The sequence below is a fragment of the Callorhinus ursinus genome, unplaced genomic scaffold, assembly GCF_003265705.2.
Source record: "Callorhinus ursinus isolate GAN/ISIS: 27379988/994484 unplaced genomic scaffold, GSC_fseal_2.0 scaffold17, whole genome shotgun sequence".
In the NCBI taxonomy this organism is placed as follows: Eukaryota; Metazoa; Chordata; class Mammalia; order Carnivora; family Otariidae; genus Callorhinus; species Callorhinus ursinus.
Window position 1 is genome coordinate 7068157 of NW_027397079.1, and position 17935 is coordinate 7086091.

Below are 17935 nucleotides of genomic sequence, written 5' to 3' on the forward strand. Positions count from 1 at the left end.
GCTATGGGAATCTTCTGAAGTGTGAATACTTAGTACATTTTATATTGTGGAAATTTAGATATTGCTTCAGATGAGATATGCTTTTATTATTGATACTTAGGGACACTGATGTCTAAAATTTGCACCATTTAAAAATGTCATTTTTCAGAATCTTAGGGGAAAAGAGCTCTTTAATTGAGGCTTTAAACGAGTGAGAATTTTATGAGCAAATTTTTAATTAATGAATATTAGTGTGTAATTAGAAACGTTGTTGGAGTCTTCATGATTGACCTACCAGTGAATGTATGACTGCGTTTTAAATATAATTCATGTTAAGATTTAATTGCATTTTTGCATTTTGGTTGCTCTGCTTGAAATGAAGGTCACATGTAAAATGAATATACATTTTTCCCACCATAGAAAATACTCTCTTAGCATTAATAGGGTTGGCACTGGTAAGTTCACAAAACAAACTGAATTTCTCTGTTTCACAGATGTATCTTGTGATTTTTCCAGAGGGAACAAGGTATAATCCAGAACTAACGAAAGTCATTTCAGCTAGTCAAACATTTGCTGCTCAAGAAGGTAAGTAAAAATTTGTACTTGAAAAAATCATTTTTAAAAATAAATACCTTTCAGTTTTTGTTCCTGGAGAGGATATTTATGTTTTACAATAAAGGAAATGAGTAAATATATTCATGTCTTCAGGGAATGCATGTATTATCTCTTAGGAAATGAAGTTTCTTCATTAATTCATATGCATGTTATTATATATATCTGAGAGCTTGAATTCAAGTGCTTGCTAAAATACATATTCCAGTGCCATGGATTTAGTGAAAATCTGGCTAGGTACTGGATTGTGGAGGCTTTTTCTCCATTATGGGTTGTGTGTGACGGAAAGAGTCTCTGTTCTGTGGGCTGACAGACCTGGACTGGAATCCAAACTCTGATGTCTGTCAGCTGTGTGGGTGCAAGTTGCCTCACAGGCTCAGCTTGTCTCCTCATCTTTTTTTTTTTTTTTTAAGATTTTATTTATTTATTTGAGAGAGAACGAGAGATAGAGAGCACGAGAGGGAAGAGGGTCAGAGGGAGAAGCGATGTGGGACTCGATCCCGGGACTCCAGGATCATGACCTGAGCCGAAGGCACTCGCTTAACCAACTGAGCCACCCAGGCGCCCTGTCTCCTCATCTCTTAACACAATTGTACCTCATAGGCATACCTATGCCTGCCTCTCTGTAAGAATTACATTAGAAGTATGTGAAGTCTCGTGGAATGTGACACAAAGTTGGTTCACAGTACTTGGAAGTTATGAATGTCCCCAACAACAGGAATGTTCTTAATGTCCTTATTTTAGAAAGTTGGATAACTAATACACTTATAAGCTATTCAGTTTCGCCAATTTGGGATATAAACAGAAAACAGTGGCTATGCTGTGTTCTCAAAAGTTGCCCTTGAAGACGGACTATGAATTAGTATACGATCTCCATACACTGATCTCCAGGCACTTACTGAGCAAATGCCTTGTTGTTGATCTGATTGCAGGGGCTATGCAGTGCTGTCTAGGAAGACTTGTTATAGCAATAGTAGTGCCTGTATCTGCTCTGACCAACATGGTAGCTCCTACCCACATGTGATAGTGCGTCAAGGGAAATGAATTTTTAATTTTGTCAATTTTAATTAATTCATTGGGATCTGATACAAAATTCTTGATACTTCCCTTATTGGAATTCTTTCCCTAGACTTCTTTAGGGCTTCTCTCCATTTCCCCCTCCCTCTCTGGTGATTCCTGGTCAGTCCCCTTTCTAGCCTCCTCCTTCTGCTTCATTCTTTCCTGTTTCATATGTTGTTTCTGTTGTCTGACTTTGCTCTTTCTTTCATTTCATCTTCATATTTTTCCTTGTGGCCTTCATCCAGATGCATAGCTTTAGCCACCATTTATTTGACTGCTGATGGCTGAACAAAAAGCTTTCTTCCACCCGTATCTGTTTGACTCTAGACCTGTAGGTATAGCTGCCCGGGAGAGAGCTTCACTTGATTGGCCCAAGGGCCAGTAATGCTCAACATCACTCATCATCAGGGAAATACAAATCAAAACCACAATGAAATACCACCTCACACCTGTCAGAATGGCTAAAATCAATACCACAAGAAACAACAGGTGTTGGTGAGGATGTGGAGAAAGAGGAACACTCATGCTCTGTTGGTGGGAATGCAGACTGGTGCAGCCACTCTGGAAAACAGTATGGAGGTTCCTCAAAAAGTTAAAAATAGAACTACCCCATGATCCAGCAGTTGCACTACTGGGTATTTGCCCAAAGAATACAAAAACACTAATTCAAAAGGATACATGCACCCCAGTGTTTATAACAGCATTATCAACAATTGCCAAATTATGGAAGCAGCCCAAGTGTCCACTGATTGATGAATGGATAAAGATGTGGTCTGTATATATAATGGAATATTACTCAGCCATAAAAAGAATGAAATTTTGCCATTTGCAAGATGTGAATGGAGCTAGAGAGTATGATGCCAAGTGAAGTAAGTCAGAGAAAGATACCGTATCATCTCACTCATATGTGGAATTTAAGAAACAAAACAAATGAGCAAAGGAAAGAGAGGCAAACCAAAAAACAGACTACTAACTATAGAGAATACACTGCTGGTTACCAGAGGGGAGGTGGGTGGGGGATGAGTGAAGTAGCTGATGGGGATTCAGAAGTGCATCCTGATGAGCACCGGGTGATGTATGGAAGTGTTGAATCACTATATTGTACACCTGAAACTAATATTATACTGTATGTTAACTAACTGCAATTAAAATAAAAACTTTTTCTTGAAGGATTTTATTTATTGGGGGGGGGAGAGAGTGCATGAGCAAGGGGAGCGGCAGGCAGAGGGAGAAGCAGGCTCCCTGCTGAGCAGAGAGCCCGATGCGGGCTCGATCGCAGGACCCCCAGATCATGACCTGAGCCAAAGGCAGATGCTTAACCAACTGAACCACCCAGGCACCCTTAAAATAAAAACCTAAAATGAACTATCTCAAGGGAAAGCAAAAAATTAAAAATTAAAAAAAAAGTATATTCTACAACAGAAACCATAAAATGGCTTTTTTAAAAAACTGTCATCTCCAAAAGTATTTAGAGAACGTTGCATTTTATATCCTTCCCTTGGGGAGGTACAGTTCACATTTATGTATTAGTTTCAGAAATGTTCTGTTGTAAAGATCTCTGATTTTGTTTATTGAGCTGTTTTCTAATTTTATGTATTTTAGAAAACAGTGATCTAAAATTATTAAATAAAATTTGGGGGTTTTTGTGGGGTAAATCCTTGGGGTTCCAGAAAATTATGTCTCTCCAAGATTATTCCTCTCTAAAGATTCTAGGTAGCTGAGCTCTGACTTTAACAAAACGTGTATTTTACTCTGAAGCTTAAAATAGTCTATAGATGAATCAGTTTTGGGATCTTCTTGTGTGTGGAGGGGAATTCTCGATAAATTTGAGTGTAGACCTTAAACTATATAAATTTTCATCTACTCTTGGGTGTCAGCTCTTACAGCCACTTTAATTCTGTTTAGGAATTACAGTTTGAGATTAGATAAGGTGAAAGGGAAATAAACATGGGGCATTTTTTTTTTTGCTACTTTTCATGTGTATTGTAGAATCTGAGACATTTTGTCATCATTAAATAATCAATTATATCTTGAGACATGTGTGTTTTTTATGGGTTGAACAGAGAGCTGGCCTTGTGAGAAGTTTACTAGAGTGCCTCAGATCCTCAGAGTCTGCTGATTTTATGTTAAAACAGTACAGTATTCTACCTTTAAATATTAACAAATCTTTATCGGATTTCCTATATATAAAATGTTTCACTAAGGTGGAAGAACTAACTCTTAATGTTTTATAGGAGTTTATAATTCAATAGGAGAAATGAAACAGGATTGTATTCATCATCTCTCAGTGTGTAACAAATTATCCCAAACCCTAGTGGCTTAAAACAAACAGTTCCTGTCTCACTGTTGATGTGGGCCAGGAGTCCTGGTGTGGTTTAGCTGGGGGCTGCTTGCTTAGGGACTGTCACAGGATGCAATCAGGGTGTCTGCTGGGGCTGTAGTCATTTCAGGGCTCTCCGGGGGGGATCTGTTAGAAGCTCCCTCACAGGGCTGTTGACAGGCCTCAAGTCCTCACTCGCTGTTGGCTGGAGAGTCTATTTCTTGCCACTTGGGCCTCTCCATAGAGCTCCTCAAAACACAACAGCTTGCTCCCCTAGATCTGCAGGGCCGAGAGGGAGTGGGGAGACAACATGGAAGAGGTGCTGTAACATAGACGAGGGTTGGGCAAGACGGAAGTCACAGTCGTCTTGTAACCTAATTTTGGAAGTGACGTCTTATCATTTTTGGTTAATAGTAGAGAAGTCCTGAGCAAGACTCAGCAAGAGGGTCCAGATGATTGAGGTACAGATTCTGCTTCACAGTAGTGATCCAATTTCCAGAAACTTCAGTATGCTATTTTTCAACAAGTTTGCCTCTTTCAATTCTGTTATAATGTGTGATGCACTAATTCCTTAATTTTAAATATGTTAAGCAAGACAAAATTAGACCTGGACATTTTATTATATCTTGTCACTGGGCAAATCACAAGTTAGTTGTTGAGGTATAATAAATTTGCATTACGGAATGAGTATAGTCCCAGATTTTTGTCTTTATGTGAAGAGTAACGGAGAATCACTCTGTGTTTTAGTATTTATTCAAGGACTTCTGATTTCTTTTGTAAAATTTACCTTTGTGTGTGTGTTCCTATTTAAATATTGCCATACTTCTGGCTCAGCCGGTTGAGTGTCTGACTCTTGGTCTTGGCTCAGGTCACGATCTCATGGGTCATGGGATCAAGCCCCGTATCGGGCTCCGTGCTCAGTGCACAGTCTGCTGGAGATTCTCTCCTTCTGCCCCTCTCTCCACTCGCTCCCTCGCTCTCTCAAATAAATAAATCTTTAAAAAAATAAATATTGCCATACTTCTTTCAGTTGGGTAAAATAAGCATTTATATGCAAATAGGTGTATTTACTATGTGATATTTATTCAGAGTTGTAATTTCAGTACAGGTTTTTAGAGGGCCTGTGTTAATCACCTTGGACTGCCATACCAGGACACTGCTCTGGGGGCTTAAACAAGAGACACTGATTTTCTCACAGTTCCGAAGCCTGGATGTCCAAGATCAGGGTGCCAGCAGGGTTGGTTTCTGGTGACACTGCTCTTGACTTGTAGAGGGCCACCTTCTTGCTGTGTCCTCACATGGCCTTTTCTCTGTGTGCTCACAGAGAGAGGTCTCTGGTGTCTCTTTCTCTTTTTATAAGGATGCCAGTCCTTTTAGATTAGGGCCCAATGCTTACAACCTCACGTAACCTTAACTACCTTCCTGAAGGCCCCATCTCCAAATACAGTCACATAGGGGTTAAAAAATCTCACTGAGATGACTGTTTAATGTATTTCCTAAAAGTTACTTAGTTTTAAAAATCCGCACTAATTTAGTAATGCTAGATCAAGTATTTTTAAGTAATTCTTAAAATGGCATAATAATGATATATACTCTGGCTTTTTAATCTAATAATAACCCACTCTCCCATAATTGATCAGTTATTGGTCTATCCTTTTTCTCTGAGTTGTAGATCTTTCGTAAAGTTACCAAAAGGGGAAAAAAATGAGTAATTTTCTTATAGATATGATTTTTAATTGCTGATTGTTCTTTTCTTTAAATTCTACAACTGGAAAAACCTATTGCTGTCTATTAGAACTGGATTTTCTTGTGACTATAAAGGTAATTATTTCCCACCATACACAAAAGAAATTGATTTGTGAACCATATACCTAGAAAAAGTGTTTCCTGTTTTCTTTCCTCTTAGGTCATAACCAATTGAGATTACCTGAAAATAAAAATGAAAGGACTTGTTTCTCCATCTGTTAACCTAATTTTTCTTCAAGAAGGTTGAAAATAGCACTTGTTAGTTTGTGATATTCAAAACGTTATTAATATTGCTCCTAAAGTACCTTCCTTTGAAGACCAAAACCAACCTTTTTAATTTAGATTTTTTTAAATGTGATGTGCTCATGTATTTAAATAATTATACCTTCTACTCTTCAGTTTTTCGTTGGCATTGGTATTGGCTGGCTTAAGAAGTATGACTGATGGATATGGGTGTATAATATTTTGAGGTTCTGGTTATTACTATTTCCTAGAAGTGTTTTACTTCAAACACATGTTACCGGTCACCTGGGTGGCTCAGCTGGTTAAGCGTCTGCCTTCGGCTCAGGTCATGATCCCAGGGTCCTGGGATCGAGTCACACATCGGGCTCCTTGCTCAGTGGGGAGCCTGCTTCTCCCTCTGCCTGCCACTGCCCCTGTTTGTGCTCTTTCTCTCTCTGTGTAAATAAAATCTTTAAAAAAAAAAAAAAACTTGTTACCCACAAACTATGGCCATTCAGTATTAGGGTTGTTATTTAAGATAGTGCCTGTGTTACAGTGTCATGAATTCTTAATTTTGTTCACTTCAGAGGTTGTCACTGTAATGCTTTCTAAATTTCCTTCTCACTTCAAACTGAATGTTAGTTATTTCTTTAAAGAAGACTTATTCATATTTCTAAATAAATTAGTCAAGATTTTGTTTTTATTTACAATCTCTCCAAGACAAAAATTAAGACTTTGAGAGGTCTGAAATACAGGTAGAGTCTTTAAGAAACTATTAAATGTCAAGTATATATTGAAAGGTATATATTGAAAGCTGCTCCATTTTGTAATGGTAAATTAGGGAAAAGAGAATTTTATTTTTAGAAAGGCTAGCTTTGAACTTGCCATTTAAAAAAATCAATGGTGAGGGGCACCTGGGTGGCTCAGTCGGTTAAGTGGCTGCCTTCGACTCAGGTCATGATCTTGGGGTCCTGGGATCCAGCCCCACATTGGACTCCCTGCTCAGCAGGGAGTCTGCTTCTCCCTCTGTCCCTCCTCCCCTCTGCTCCTGCTCTCTCTCTCAAATAAAAGAAAAAATCAGTGATGAAACAATTAGTAAGAAAAACTGCTAGAATATGTAAATATAACGGTATTATATAATAGTATTATATAAATATAAATAAAATGGTATCATAGGTAAAAATTATCATTCTAAAATTATGTTTCTAAAATGTTTGTTTGTTAAGTGACCAATTAGATCATTTTAATTTAAATCCAACAAACTGGTCAAGGAATGACTTCTTCCTCTTCTGACTTCCCATGGCACTTCACTTCTTTGTCAGTTTTTGAGCTATTATTGCAGTTTCTGTTAATCTTTGCAGTGATTTGTAAGGTGTAGGACTCTGCCTGTTCCTAGGAAGGCCACAAAATAAATCTCACGGGCCTCGATTACTATCAAATGAAAGATCACACAGATGGTTCAGGATATAAAAACAGAAAAGATTCAAATCGGACTTGTATTCCTAGTCTAGAATGTTTCATCCTTGTAGGCTAGGCATTTTTGGAAAAGAATAGGGATGAATAAAGGGAGTGAGAAAGCTTTTAAATTATATTTATAGTGATTCTCAAGAAACTGGTTGTTTGACTTTGCATATCAACCTCTCCATCAGCGTTTGAATTACAACTGTATCTCATTCTCATCCTTTGGCCTACTCTTCCTCCCTGTTTCTGTAGCATGTTTCCACCTGGTGCCTAGGTCAGGTCACAGCCTTAGGGACGACAGTGGGGAGCACTAAGGGGAGTATTGTTGGGAGGATCAAGTCACCACTGTAATGCTCCCGTAGGGCTTTGGACGTAGCATATGTCCAGTGACTTTCGAGACTTTGGTTTTATGTCTTTGAAGGCATTTCCATACCATTTACTTATAATTTCTTACCAAAATAAATATTACCCCTATTCCTCCAGCCTTTTCACTCCTTCACCAGCCCATTTGTGAATTCTTGATCTGTTCAAGCCATGGCCTAAGTTCTGAGTCAGTGGTTCTCAAAGTGATACCCGAACCAGCAGAATCAGCATTGTCCTGGAAGTTGCTCGAAGTCCAGATTCTCAGGATCCAACCCCAGACCTACTACATCAGACATTCCAGGGGTAGGGCTCTGCCTTCCACATGATTCTGATGCGTTCTAAAGCTTTAGAACCACTTGTTTAAATAAGATTAGTCATGTGCTCAGCAGGTTAGTTGGGGCAGATTTTTGTGTTTTCTAGAACATATGGATCTAATATTTATTGGTGAGTGAGCCTTCATTTTATACTTAGGCCTCACTAAGAAACAGGCAAGTTTGGTGGCAGTTACCTACCCACTGTAGGAGACGTGGAGGCGGGCACTGGGAAGCTCTCCACGTGGTACCACTGCTGCAAGAGCTTCCACCTCTCTCCCTCATGCCAAGTGTTTCACTTTGACTAAGCTCCTTTAGAGTCATTTTAGATATATCACTTTTCAATGGTTACTAAGGAATTTGGAACCTAATGTCTCTTAATCTTCCCAGACCTATTAAAGTGAGCCCCATGGTGTTTTGTTTTGTTTTTTTACTATGGCAGCTGGCAAGATGCTGTATTTTGACTTAGTAACCCTAGTCATAGAAAAGAGGAATTTAGGGACACATCTATAATGGCAAACCGAATACCTTGAATTTTCATATTACTGAGCAAGTAAAAAGATCCTTGTAGTTTCAAAACTCCTTAGGATTAATGGACTTTAGCTTTTATCTGTGAATAACACTGGCTATTGTGTAGGTTTGTCTTTTTAAAACATAAAAAAAGAATTTTTCTCCTTTGTAAACTAAATAAAAATTATTATTATACCTTGCAATGCCATATCAACAAATTTAGGTGGCAAATGGCAGGCTAAACTAGTGTTTGCAATATATGGCGTATTAATAAACTTAGTATAAAAAGAGCACTTGCTAGTTAAGAGAAAGATACAAACTAGAAACATGGGAAAAGCACATGAATAGGAAATTTAAGAGATACGAACGATTCACACTTGAACAAATGTTCTTCCTCCCCGAAGGTCAACCTGGCAAACATTAAAAAAGAAAGTTACTGCCCAGTGTTGACCCAAATTTGGTGGAACAGACACACTTCTCCTTCAGCGAGGAGCTGAGGTGGCATGTTTGCTCCCCGTGGCTGCTGAAGCACATGCAGAGACTTGGTGTCTTACAACACTACACATGTGCTCTTTAACGGGTCAGGAGGCCGGAAGTCTGACATGGGTCTCACTGGGCTAGAGTCAAAGTGTGGGGAGGGCTGCGGTCCTTTTCGGAGGCTTATGGGAATATCCGTTTTCTTGTATGGCATCCCGTGCTGGGTTTGATGCTCCGCTTTCACAGTCTTGAAATTGTACTGGGTCTTGCAGATTATGTCGATGGTTCTGCATCTACCTTCTCCTTGCACTTCCTTCCCCTGAGCCTTGTTTTCGGCTTGATTCTAACCTCACTTTCCTTGGCCCTTCTCTGGTCTGGGCCTTGAGTGGCCCTGGGCTGCCACTGCCCTGCGGTGCCCACTCAGTCCCACTCCAGTGTGTGTGTGTGTGATTGGACCCTGCCGGTTCTCAGCCCTGCCTAACCTGTTTTGCCTCCTCCCTTCTTACCAGTTGGGAACGCTGAGCAGTTCTGTTTTCCCTTTTGGACTATCTCTTCTTTTTTCCAGATTTTTTCTCCTCACATCTCAGGGTGTCTTTGCCTTGAAGGAGTTTTGTTTCTCTGACAAGACTGCATATTACACTCACGCATATCCTTATTTCAAGATTGTAATGTTATTGCTCTAATAACTTCCTTTTGCATACCTCACCACCACGCTCTTGTCTACTCAGTTTGCCAAACTGTGTCTGTGTGTGCGTGCGTGTCTGTGTCTGTATGTGTGCATGCATGTGTCTTGTGTCTGTGTGCACGCTCGCCCGTCCACGCACAGCTCGCCTGTGGCGTTCCTGTGCTCCTCCCTCTTTCGTTCTGAAGGAGAGGTTTGGGCCCCTGTCATTCTCCTGTTTGACTCCATCCACTCCCCAGACGTCCATTCCCCTCCAGCTTCCCAGTGAGCTCTCGCTTACCAAGTCCTTGCTGACTTACCAGAGAGTCAGCGTTTTGACCACTCCTCGTATTTGTTCACGTACATGCAGCGTCGACATTATTAATGGCGGCCTTTTTCCCTCCCGTCTTCCGGTCTCAGCACAGCCAGTACTTCCGCTGTTGTGTCCATGCAGATGAGTCCCAAATGGTGGTCTCTGCCTGGTTCTTGCCATTTTACAGACCATATTTCTCAACACTTCTAGAGTGTTCCTTCCAGCGTCAGTCTCAGAGCGCCCAATTTGAAGTCCTGTTTTCTTTCTTAACCCGCCTCCGCTCGCACTCTCCTACCCGGGGCCGGGGGGTGTCCGCACGCACGCGCGCACACGACGCACGCGCATGCGCACGCATACATTCCCGCCGCTGTGCCCTCGGGCCTTCTCTGTGTCTCCCGCACCGCCGTGACCGTGTCTTCTAGGCCAGAAGCCCGCTTACGCTTTCCTTCTTTACCACATTCAGTTCGTGGCTGAATCAGTGTGTATTTGGCCTTCATAACATCTCTTGTCTACATTTTCTCTTTTCAAGTTTACACTACTTCAGTCCTACTTCAGTACCTCATTGCCTGTGACTTACTGCCCTAAGGGGTTTCAGAAAGCTAAATGTTTTTCTCAGCACCTAGATTATGTCTCTCCTCTGGTTTGAAATCCGTGGAGTCCCCCAGGCCGGTAGAAGTACATCAGCCTGTTGATGTGAAGCTTTTGTCACGTGATGCCAGTGTACTTTTCAGTCCCGTTCCTCACGAGCTCTGTACCTGTGCTCCACAGACCTCACGGGCCCCTACTCTGACCTGGTTTCTCTGTCTTTGCCCCCTTGGTATGCTACCTCCCTCCCTCTTGGCCTGTCTCCAGGCTCCTCTTTGTCCTGAAGCTTTCACCAATCACATATGAGTGATTGAAAAAAATCTTTAAGGGATGCCTGGGTGGCTCAGTCGGTTAAGCATCTGCCTTTGTTGGGCTCAGGTCACGGGCTGCTGGGATCGAGTCCCGCGTCGGGCTCTCTGCTCAGCGGGAGCCTGCTTCTCCCGCTGCCTGCTCCCCCGCTTACGTTCTCTCGCTCTTTCTGACAAATAAATAAAATCTTTAAAAAAAAATCTTTAAGTATGAGTAATTCTTTTATATTTTGAGAATATTTTATCTCTCTTCTAGAACATTTTACCATATACTATGGTCATTTAAGTTTATTTTATTGCCTCGTTAATCTCTAACCTACGGGCTTATAGTTTTAGGTTACTATATTAATATATATTAAATAGAAAAAGGACTGAACAAGACATTTTAAGGTCTTGCTACCTAGCTATGTGACTTTGAGCAAGTCATTTTACCTCTTTGTGCCTTAGTTAAATTAATTTGTGGGAGTCAAATGAGCCAATAATATATATATATAATGTAAAATTTCCTGTAGGGCTCAATAAAGGTTTTCTGTCCAGTAGGTTTATCATTTACTTATAATGTTTCCAAAATGTAATACAGCAAAATCTCCATTATGTCAGCCACCACCATAATGGCCCTCAAGGAGAAGCTGGTTCAGATGGCAAGGTAGATTATTGGTAGTACCAAGTATAAGTTCAGGAGATCTGGAAATGAAACAGGGCAAAGCAAAGACTAAAATAGAGACTAGATATTGACCAAGAAGAATTAACTTACTTAACTAACACTTTCCTCTGGGGCTCTGGGTTTGTCTGTAGTTTCCTGGAGGCAGAGTTAGATCTCCGTACAGTGGGTTCAAGCTCCAGCAGTTCATTATGAGTACCTGTTTTTTGGCACTCTCAGTTGAAATTGTAATTGGTCTCCATATTGTTATTACAAAATTGGTTTTATAATAATGACCCAGGGTTTGGGGAGAGTGAGCACCCTCCTCACTGTTTAGAGTTGAAGACCACTTGGTCAGAGATGGTAGATCATTCCCCACATGGATCGGAGGAGCTCATGGGCTCGGATTTAGGATCGTGAAGTGCCTTCCAGTCATCCAAGAAGGGTCGGCTTCTATTTGTTGTGACAGTAAGGGTGTCCTATGTTATTCTAAGCCTTAGAAAAATCAATAGACCGTGTGTTAATAAACACATGCAGGAAAGAATGGGCTGTTGTTGTTTTCTCGCCTCACTGGACCCCTTCTCTAAGCTTCTATTCCTACCACTCCATGGAAAATATAAGTCCAGGTAATACATGACCTTTGTTTAGCCAGGTGGTCACTTCTCAGTTCTGGATCTTTCTGTGTCTTCCATTGAGCATATCTGACCAGTTCCTTCTTGAGATGTTTTCTTCTCAGGGCCTCTGTGTCACCCCAGTCTCCTTGTTTTTCTGCTTCCTCCTTGGCTGTTCTCTTTCAAGAGCTGGAAGGTAAAAGCTGGAAGATGCAGGATGTGGAATGGATCTAGAAAATGTGTTTAGGGCAGTTGAGCTGCTCCTGGTACATTCCTCAGTGAGAAGATCTTTTTCTTAACTTTTCTTACATATTAGTGATGGGCATTTCTTATTCATCTGTCACAAAGCTGATTTTTTTAGACTTTCATTAAACTTTTTATTTTAATACTATTTTTCTGTCTATCTTCTTACTGACTTAATAGATTCTAGTAATTGTTCTCAGTGAATACCACAGGGTGATTCTGTGGAACTTTGGACTTAATAAAATTGGATGAGCTCCAATAACAAAGAAGAAAGTATTAACTAATTTAATCGACAATTGAGTGTTTCCCAGCCTGGTATACTATTCAGCTTTGTGTTATAAGTTTGTGAATAAATTGAGCTACTTCTACTCTAGGGACTTCAGTCAGATATGTGGTTGTGGGAATCTTTTTCTTTCCCACACCGCTTCACATTTTAAAAATTCTTCTGCAGGAAGATCCCAACATACTATAGCTGTTCTTCCTTATGCAGCTCATTTTCCCTGGAGAGAGGCAGGAGAAGATCCAAATCAAGTTTTGTCTAGTCTATTTTCATGTCACTTCAGGAAGCTACTCTTTTCTGTTCAGTTGTCAGTAAATATTCTAATCAAGCAAAAAGGAGGCAGTGAGAAATAGGAAAGGGGGGAGAATAAATTCTAAACATTAGTGGAACACTCATGGATATGATTATCCAGTATAAAGTGCAGTGCTTTCTCAACTACAGTGTGTACAATATGTGTGTGTGTGTGTGTGTGTGTGTGTGTATTTCAAATATACCCAAGAGAATGGAAGTCCTGTGTTCATACAGCAACTTGTTTAGCATTCACATACATTTTATATGAATGTTCAGAGCAGCATTATTTATAGGAGCCAAAGGTTAAAAACAACTCGCATGTTTATCATCTGATCAATAGATAAATGAAATGTGGTAGATCCATACAGTGGAGTATTACTCAGCCACAAAAAGTACTCAATTTTTGATACCTGCCTCACTATGGATGAGCCTCAAAAACGCTGTGCTAAGTGAAAGAGGCCAGACACAAAAGTCCACAACACTGTGACTCCATTCATGTGAAATGTCTAGAACAGGCAGATCCAGGGAAGGAGAATGCTCAGTGTCTGCAGATGGTCTAGGGTGTCTGTCTGGAGAGACAGAAATGGTCTGGAATTTGATAGTGGGGATGGTTGCACAGCTTTGTGAATCTACTACAAACCACTGAGTTGCACCGTTTGAAATGATGAACTTAATGGTATGTAAATTGAATCTCATTTTAATTAAAAACAACAACAACAACAGTTTTCTAATTATCAAGCCCAGTGTTCCACATGAGCTAGACCACAGCAGCTCTTCCTTCAGGCACTCGACACAGCAGGGGTCATTCAGGTGCTCCTTCACTCCCGCGTCCCTATTTGAATAGAAATAAAATTAAATCGTGGATAGGAGTCAGAATTATAAATCGTACTCCTAAATCGGAAGTGACCACGGGCAGGATGTTGCTACCTTTATCCTGTGGCCAGAGATAAGGATGGTAGTACCTGCCTGTGTCAGGGGTTACCAGATTGACAGGTTTCTGATAAGTCATAAGCTTCCTGAGGGCCAGTGTTCTGACAGTTTTCCCCCAGCATCTTGTTCCTGTAGAAGTTTAATAAATATGTATTAAATGAATGTTATTTAAATACATCAAGTCATAAGAGTGCTTTCTAAACCTCAAGCCCTGTCTGTACATATGAGATTATGGCTTTAATATATTCTGGTCTATTCCTGGAAATTTAAAGACAATTTGGATATTATATTGTGCTGAGGTGTTTTGTAATTAACTTATGGCCACACTGAATCAACTTCTCTTTTAGGCTTTGCAGTATTGAAACATGTGCTGACACCAAGAATAAAGGCAACTCACGTTGCTTTTGATTCTATGAAGAATTATTTAGATGCAATTTATGATGTGACAGTGGCTTTTGAAGGGACTATTGATGATAAAGGGCAGCGGAAAGAAGCACCGTCCATGGCTGGTGAGTTTATATTTTCAATTATGTCATATATTTGTGAGTGTGTAATTATTCTCTTTAATGGGTACGTGTACTTCATAACATTTACTTGATATATTTCCTAGGTAGATACTTTATCTATTTTCCAGGTATTTTTTTATTAATCCATAACAATTTGAATTTCATGAGTCCTGCTAATTTTGGTACTTCCTGGTTGCCATATTAGTCCTTTGGACTTGCCCGATATCATTAACTCAGCCTCTTTCTACCCAGAGTTCACACATAAGAATGGAAGGCTACATAAATCAAAGGAAGGGAATGTGGAGGAGAGTGCTAACCTAGTGGTACTGAGGTATACTGATGGCCAGCATTCACCTTTGTATGGATTTTTATATAATACTTGTGAAATTTAGTATCTTTGGCAAGAGGAAACAGTTAAATACGACTCTTTGTTTTTTCAAACCTGTGCTGGGTTTTTGTTTTGTTTTGTTTTGTTTTGTTCCGTGCCCAGCGTGGAGCCCAACAAAGGGCCTGAACCCACGACCCTGAGATTGAGACCTGAGCTGAGATCAAGAGTCGGACACTTAACTGAGCCACCCAGGCGCCCCTATAAAGACTTTTTAGCTGTTGCCTCTGCGTTTGTCAGATATAACAAGAAAAAATAGAATTTTAAGTGAGCAGAATATTTTAGTTAAACATAACTAAAGACACTCTTGATGGATAGAGAAATTTAAATACGGGATTAGGCCAACAAGGAAGTGCGGAGTGTTGCCATCACCTTTCTGAAGCGTCCATTCGAGCTGTGATCGAGAGATAGAACACGAGCTTTTTATGTCACATTGGTGGCTGTTGAAGGTCGAAATACCAGGCCTGTCAGAGTGTGTGTGTCAGTGGGACCTCTGGAAGGCTGGTGTTCAAATATTGTCCAGAAGACAGAGTAGCTCCCTGGAGCGGGAAGTTGGAAGAGAGGACCAAGGGATGAAGCACTAATGGGGGGGTGGTGAATGTGGTGAAAATCGGTCATAGTGGCTGGAAATACAAATCTGAAGTAGTGGAGCACCTGGGTAGCTCAGTCGTTAAGCGTCTGCCTTCAGCTCAGGTCATGATCCCAGGGTCCTGGGATCAAGCCCTGCGTCGGGCTCCCTGCTCCGCGGGAAGCCTGCTTCTCCCTCTCCCACTCCCCCTGCTTGTGTTCTCTCTCTCGCTGTGTCTCTCTCTGTCAAATAAATAAAAATCTTAAAAAAAACAAGACAAAACTGGAGTAGTAAGACTGATTACTCTCACAATTGCCTTTGACACAGAGCAATTGTCACGTTGGAAGCTGAAGATTTTTTTCACTTTAAATGGAATTTTTTGGAATATATTATACATCAAACAGTTTAAAAACCACAACTCTATAAAGTGCACAGTGAAACAGCTTGTTTTCCACCACGTCCCCCTCCCCTCGGGGTCCAACTTCCCCTGCCCAGAGGTAACCACTTTTCTTAATTGTTTGTGTATCATATGTGCAAAATTAAGTCTACATTTTTACTCTAGAAATCCTTCCCTTGTTATCAAGAAAGGCAATGTATTAATATTTTTCCTTCCTTTTTTTTAACCATCAAAGGAGTCATTGACCTATTTTTACATTTGAAAACACATGCATTTAGTTGTTCAACGATATTATCACTAGTTTATCGTTGTTTAAAAAATGAGATTTATTGAACATGTTTTAATTGTTTATAAGAAACAAATATAATTCCCATAATAACCTTTGCAAAGTGCTTTCATTACGCCACGTCCTGGTCATAAGAGCTCCTGCCTTCAGCGGTGCTCACGGGCCAGGCCCCACCCTCTTCAGCCTGCCCTCTGAGGACTCTGTACCCCAGCTGTCCCTCTCTTGCACTCCCTTGCCTTCTGGAATGGAAGGCCGTGTGTAGGCCTGGCCTCCTTTCCAAGTGAAACCCCTCCCCTCTGTTGCCCTCCCCCAGCTTTGCTGTTCCCACAACATTCCTCTTCCCTAGCTCATTTGCTTTCTCTTGCTTTGGCACTCCTGGTGGTACTAAGTGCTTAAGCCACAAGGTTAGCACTCAGCATATGGTAATTCTTTACCTTCCCCCAACGGGGTGAGAAGCCTTGAGGAAGAAAACCATTTTAGAATTGCTGTTGTCTAGATTCCAACCCAGCCCCCCACCACTGCTCTGCTTCCTCTACTGCATACACATTAGCTGACAGTGGCTTTGTGTTGTACTTAACAAACTGTCTCTCTTGGAGAAGTTTGGCTTTTCTAACTATCACACCCAGAAGCCATGTGGAAAATAAATCTGTCATTTCAATCAATTAAGGGTGAATATTTCCACAAGGAAAAAGACACCAGAGTAAAATCAAAGGACGGAAGACAAACTGGGAGATATTTGCAACTTAGATAACAGAAAAAAAGCCGGATTTCCTTGACGTATAAAGTGCTTCTACAAATTGATGAGAAAATGATCAATAACTCAGTAGTAGCTCACAGAAAAAAATGCTCCATCTCATTCATAATAAGAAAAGTGCAAATTAAAATTTTAACAAGATACCATGTTTTACTATCAGATTGGCAAAAATCCCAGTGTTGAGTTTGGGTAACAGGCCCGTGGGTGAAATTCAAGTACAAAAGTCACGTCCGTACTTTGCTGTTAGGGGTGCAGGGCTGTACAGCCTCCATGGAAGCCGCCCTGGTGCGGTCTACCAGCTCCACAAATGCATGTACATCACCGCTGCTGAGAAGTTCCTCTACCAATATACCTGTGCACATGAGATGCAACAACTGGTTTTCGGTATTTACAAGTTGATTTTAATCCTGAGGTTGGAACCTGTAGCTTGAGAATCCCCATTCTCATTATTATATAAATTGATTGCTATTCTGCTCTACTTTATTCTGGTGTAGATTAAGATGCACTTTAAATTTATGATGTAAGTTGAGTTAGGTATAAAATTCCATAACTTAGAATGTCATAAGTACTTGGTGGTTGAGTGTGATTAGTATTAAATATTATCTCCATACATAGTGGACTATCATTCAATACTCGTATTTGATAGCCCAATTAAAAAACATTTCCATAGTTGCTAGATTGTGCATTTATATGCCACAGGACCGTCTTTCTCAAAGCATTGTAGGAGTATTACAGTTCCCTCAGAGTCACCTGGGATGATTGTTGACTGTGCAGGGCCTCAGCTCGCTCAAGACTACTAGCATGGAGTGGCTGCAGGTGGGGGCAGAAGCTGCGCGGGGGGGGGGGGGGGGGGGGTTTGTGAATGAACTCTTGAACTCTTGTGATCACGAGACTTACAGTTTGGGCCTTAATAGTGAGGCCTCATGTTAGAGAGCTAGGTAGCAGGTAGTGTCCCTTGTGCTTCCCATTTCGTGGTGTCTTTCGCTATAAGGTGAATAGTGATCAAAGCCCACCTGGGCATGCACTTTGTGGTTCATCTGGTCTTGTCATCAGGGTCTTTGTCTTCTCTGGACAATGTCCATTGGGCAGAGGAGAGACAGGCCGGTCTGATTATAGA

The 17935-nt window shown here is 40.7% G+C and overlaps 1 protein-coding gene across 4 annotated transcripts in view; it reads left to right on the forward strand.

The window, feature by feature from the left end:
• Positions 1-17935, forward strand: part of AGPAT5 (1-acylglycerol-3-phosphate O-acyltransferase 5) — a 68036-nt gene that overhangs the window by 35332 nt on the left and 14769 nt on the right. For 3 of the 4 annotated variants that reach the window (XR_012381117.1, XR_012381116.1, XM_025886161.2), the window contains exons 5-6: positions 474-564; positions 14270-14431. Coding sequence is in view for 1 of the 4 variants with exons in the window: in XM_025886161.2 (XP_025741946.1) it covers positions 474-564; positions 14270-14431 (253 nt within the window). In the remaining 3 variants the exon portion in view is untranslated. Of the gene's footprint in view, positions 1-473; positions 565-14269; positions 14432-15708; positions 15879-17935 lie in introns of all 4 variants that reach the window. The other variant, XR_003210996.2, reaches the window with a different exon arrangement.